The following is a 5,163-nucleotide window of genomic DNA, read 5'->3' as shown; positions in this document are numbered from 1 at the left end:
TATTCCTAGGTAATGAAATACTCCATATGATTTCCCCAGACAAAGCCTTCTGCCTGAAAAAATTATTCACCGGACAAGCTCAACTTAGTCCTGTTGACTTCAATACCTCCCTCCAAGGTGAGAGATCTAGAAGGCTATAGGGAGCACCACTCTGGTATACAAATTCTGGTATGTTTTTAAATACATATCATGGAAACAAATTTTGGTTCTGTAATCTCTCACTAATTATCTGAATTTCATTTCCTAAAAAATTTTATCGAGGGCATCCGAAAATCATCTGTTGTTTTGTTAACGTTCTGCATCTTGGAAATGTAATCTTTTTTATTTTATGGTTCCATTTTGTAGGGAATATCTGTGAAAATGATCGCAGCCGGTGCTGAACATACTGCTGCAGTCACAGAAGATGGCAAGCTCTATGGTTGGGGCTGGGGTCGATACGGGAACTTGGGTTTAGGTGACAGAAATGATCGTTTAGTCCCTCAGCATGCTTCTGCTGTTGATGTATGTTGATCATTTGTCCAACGCCATTTTTATTTCCCAAAGTTTATTTTTATTCCTTTTAAATTCTTTGTATGAGTTACTGCTGCTTTTGTTTAGTGCTGATAGGGCTGCTGGAACAATCTGTGAAATATTTTGGCTATATAAGATCTGGGTTTGGAATTGTTAGAACTCTTGATGCCAACATGACCAGAAAAAACATAGTTGATTCTCTTATCACCTGAATAGTACTGATGCGTAATCCTTTGAGAATGAAGGAACTGTTGATATGGAAAAGGTTATGGATTCTACTTTGGGAGGATTTGGTAGTGTGAAAGTTATAGTGAATGAAGATATTTCATGGAAAAGGTTGGGTAAATGTAAAAATCTTGTCTCAGTGTTTAAATTAGTAACTGGATTATGGATAAAATGTGCCAAGTAAAACTATTGTTGGATGATTTGCATGAGGACCCCATAAATATGTGGATTCATGTATGATCTATTATCATGGAGTTGATTCTTTCTTTCTCCCTTTGCTCCACTTGCCTTGATTGGCTGGTCTACAGCTATATCGAGCAAGAAGCCTACGAGAAAGTGTAGGGGGTGCTGGTTGACGCCTGAGAAGTTTATACCTGGAGACTTGTTATATCTGATTCAGTCAGACCCAATTGGCAGCTGTACAAAGCATTCTTTTTGAATTTTTCATATTCGTTGAATCTGGTCAACTCCTATTTACAATTTGATTTGATAGATAAAAGGTACTTGGCGGATCAGCAGGCATCTCGTGTTCTTCATCTACATTAATAGCTATGCTCCCTGTGTATGGTATTTTTTTTTTCCCCCGGAGGGGTAGCTATCTAAAAGGATAACGTGGTGTTGTGGTTGAAAATCCACTGAATCAAACATTTTCAGAGATATATGTGGTGTTGTGGTCTCCAACATTTGATAGTAGAAGCAGAGAATATTCTATTGTCAAAATTTTCTTTTTGATACTTTATTATGACATGTTGGAAAGCTTGATGAAAGAAAAAGACTGCCAGGCTTTATTTCCTATTGCAGCTTGACTAGAATTCCCAAGAGACACTTTTTTGGGCACTCGGTTTTATGTATGTGATGCTTTTTTCTAATCCTGATGTTAAAATAGTTACTACACATTAGTTTGTGTTTGATGTATACCGCGTAGGGAAGTCTTGCGGTAAAAGTTGTTTAATTGTTATTACTTTATTTCTTATTTAGTTGGACCATGTTACTTTGTTTATTTACTTTCCTAATTTGATTAGGTTGCTGTATTAGTTACTCCTTTGTATTTGTGACTATATATATATATATATATGATAGGAGGGAAGCTGCTGGTATTGACTGTTAGTTTCCCCTAGTAATCTCTCTCTCTCTCTCGACTGTGGTTACTGGTTTTCGATTCCGATATTGTCACAACTGACATTCTAAAACTTCCTAATGATTCTTTTCTTGGTTTATATTTATATAATACTTTGGCACTTCAGGAGACCTGAAATTAAAGGAACAAAATCTAAAGAATAGCTGTTTGCAACTTTAGTCCTTTTATAAATCGATTGCTTGCTTTAGGGAAAAGCGAAGCGTACAGTTCAGTTGGTCATAGAATCAAACTTGTTCTGTGATACGCTATGATCACAAACGGGAGCCATTCAGGCTAATTTCATTTTTTCAGTGAATAACTGATATATGTAAAAAGAACCAAGATGGTGTGCAACAAAAATGGAGCACCCCCCAAACACCAAGACCTAAAAAATATAATAAATAAATCAGTAGAAAAACGATAACCAGGCCAATAACAGCCTAAACCTGCACAAAAATCTCAGAGGATTGCTCCCCCCCCCCCCCCTTTTTAAATCAAGGTACAAAGCTTCCTAGCTAGCTCATCTGTCAGAGAATTTTCTGACTCAGTCTCTGATGGAATGGGGCATTAGCTGAAGAAGCCAAGTGAGCTAGCTAATGCACCATTCTTCCTGGAAACTCCATGGAAACTCTCCATTCTTTCCTGAACTGACCTGTCATCGCTTGTGGTTACCGATTCACCCTCAACCATTATGTTGATACCTAATACCAATCTCATCTTCCCAAAAAGTATTTTTCATGATTAGTCAAATTATTGTGGCGTTTGATGCTCCAGTTCCGCTATGGTTTCTATATCTTAGTTCTGTAAAAAATTACGTCTTGAACTTCTGTTAAAGTTTAGTTGTTATTTATGTAATGCTTTAGGGACAGAAAATGGTTCTGGTTGCATGTGGATGGCGGCATACAATATCTGTTTCCTCTTCTGGGGGTATATATACCTATGGCTGGAGCAAATATGGACAGCTAGGACATGGCAACTTTGAGGATCACCTTATTCCTCAACAGTTGGAAGCTCTGCATGATATTTCTCAGGTCACCTCTTGTTCTCATCCTTTAAACAATTTTGCCTTCGAACTCTTCTTAATTGACTGCCTGAATGACTTCTTTATTTGAAGGAATTTGGACTTCTTGGGTTGATAAAGAATTTGGTTTGGTTGACTACACCTAGAGTCCAAGAAATAACCAATTTATTAAAATCTTGATAATTCAATTGTCTTTTACCATTTCGAATCAGATTTTGCATATGGCATGGTTTTTTTGTTTCTGCCAAAGTCCCTAACTAATTAGAAGTTATTCAAATTTCTTATGAGTTTGTTCTGCTAGTAAGAGAAGACTTTCGTTCAGATCTTCTCATCAACATATTTCCACAAGTCAAACCCATCAAATGCTAAACCTAAGCTTCCAATGGCATTTTAAGCCATGATATGTGAAAAATATATGATTTGGAATCAAGATATTCATCAATTGGACTCTGCTTTGTGTCACACGCTATATTTCACATATTGGAATATTTCATTTTCCTTCTATAAAATGGATGAAGTATTTAAAATAAATGAGCAGAATTGTTTTTTCTTGTATATAACCCAAGCTCCCATGAGGAGACACTTTTTTCTGGTGAATATCAACTAATTCTATTCAGCTTTTTATATAATCTGCTTAGTGTAGAGGACCTCTTATTTAATCATTATTTTTTTCACTGGAAAAGAAAACTTTTTTAATTACTTAACCCTTATAATCTCCTCAAAAGTTCAGGGAACAACAAACCTGTGACTTCACTTGGGGATATGGTTGTTCAAAAACAAGTTTATTTCCATCTTTTTGAAGAGCTTTAATTGAGTTTCTGAGGATTGTCATTTATAAGGAACTAGAAAGCTAGATTCTGGGGAAATTTTTGCACATCAACCAGCAAGAAAATGGCTGAATTAGGCTGGAGATGATTACAGAGACTCTAAGCTGTGTTGTTCTGGTTTCCAACTATTGCTGGTGGTTGGAGATAGATGTCCCTCAGAAGGAAAGCGAGGTTATTTTGTAGCTATGGTAATTTTTCCTCTTGGAGGTTTCATTCTGCCAACTCGGTAAGCTGATGAATAGGCTAGAGTGTGTACTACTAGAGAGGACTTGTATTTTGGCCCCTATCCTGCAGACTGATGTCCGGGGAGTCTTCATTTCGTTATACTGCTTGCTGTTGTTTTCTATGATGTGGTCGGATCTTGATTAACCTTTTTCTCTTCCAGTTAATAAATCTTTGGGTATCTATTCCATTAGAAAAAAGGGATCCAAATCAGCGTAGGAAACTTTAGTATATGGCTGATTAGGAATTTAGGAGCCTGACTTAAATCTAAATTGTGTTTGGTGCCAGGAAGAAGGAAACTTAAGAGGCACTGCAGAGCCCCAAATGCATTCTATTGAGGAGTGGAGGGGGCACCAGATAACACTTAGTAGGATAATTATTTCAGTCCATCTGCACCTTTTCCAGTTGTCCCCTTTTGTTTCGTTGACAGATATATCAGAAAATTATTAAAGAAGGAAGATAAATACAAATCCATGGTACAAAAACAACACCGGGTCACCAGCCCTATAGGACTGGGAAACCACAAGGGAGACTACAGAATATAGATTGGGGAGAGGACCCAGTTACAATGACTCCCAGTGACTCCCAACTTGGCTAACTCATCCTCTAATGAGTTGGCAGATTGCATCCTCTACATATATTCCTCTGAAAACATAAACATCTAGCTTTCCTAATGAAGTTCAAGTGCCCCCACGGTCATCCTGGAATTGCTCGTCATCTGTGATATTTTTAACTTGTTAGAATAAGTGACATTCCTGCATGATGAGGGAGTTTTATGTCCACTGGAGGAAGTGGCCTTCTAACGCTGTAGCTGATGAGCTTGCAAAGATTGGGTCAATAGCCATTCCGTACTTGCTAATTACCCTTTTCATTGGTCCCCTTGTGGTGCTTAGGTTGCGGCTGGTTGTTATTATTGTATCCCTTGCATTCCTTATTTCTATATTCTGTAAAATTCCCATTATATATCTGGAAAAAAAGGGCAGAAAGTGTGATCCCTTTCGCCAGTGAAAACTATTTATATGATATATATATATATATATATATATTTTAATGAAAATGCTCCAGGTTTCTTTAATGGATTATATTTTAACCTTTTCATACGTTTCCAATTAATCGTATATAACTTTATTTCACCTATAAGCTATCTGATTATCTCATGACTCCTATGGTGATTGGAAATATTTCATGGGCTACACTGGTGTTTTAGTATATACTATTTTCTTTTATGTCCCCCATTTTGT

At 36.9% G+C, this 5,163-nt stretch overlaps 1 protein-coding gene across 1 annotated transcript; it reads left to right on the top strand.

Moving 5' to 3' along the window:
• The first annotated feature begins 327 nt into the window (after positions 1-327).
• LOC122088225 (ultraviolet-B receptor UVR8-like) lies at positions 328-2,979 on the top strand. Its single transcript, XM_042657419.1, has 2 exons — positions 328-501; positions 2,716-2,979. Exons 1-2 carry the CDS (start codon positions 361-363, stop codon positions 2,962-2,964), a joined length of 390 nt encoding a protein of 129 aa, XP_042513353.1. The 5' UTR covers positions 328-360; the 3' UTR covers positions 2,965-2,979.
• The last annotated feature ends 2,184 nt before the right edge of the window (positions 2,980-5,163 follow it).

The sequence above is a fragment of the Macadamia integrifolia genome, chromosome 2 (assembly GCF_013358625.1).
Source record: "Macadamia integrifolia cultivar HAES 741 chromosome 2, SCU_Mint_v3, whole genome shotgun sequence".
Lineage (NCBI taxonomy): Eukaryota > Viridiplantae > Streptophyta > Magnoliopsida > Proteales > Proteaceae > Macadamia > Macadamia integrifolia.
Note: the sequence above shows the minus strand (reverse complement) of the source record. Positions and strands in the feature narration are given on the sequence as shown.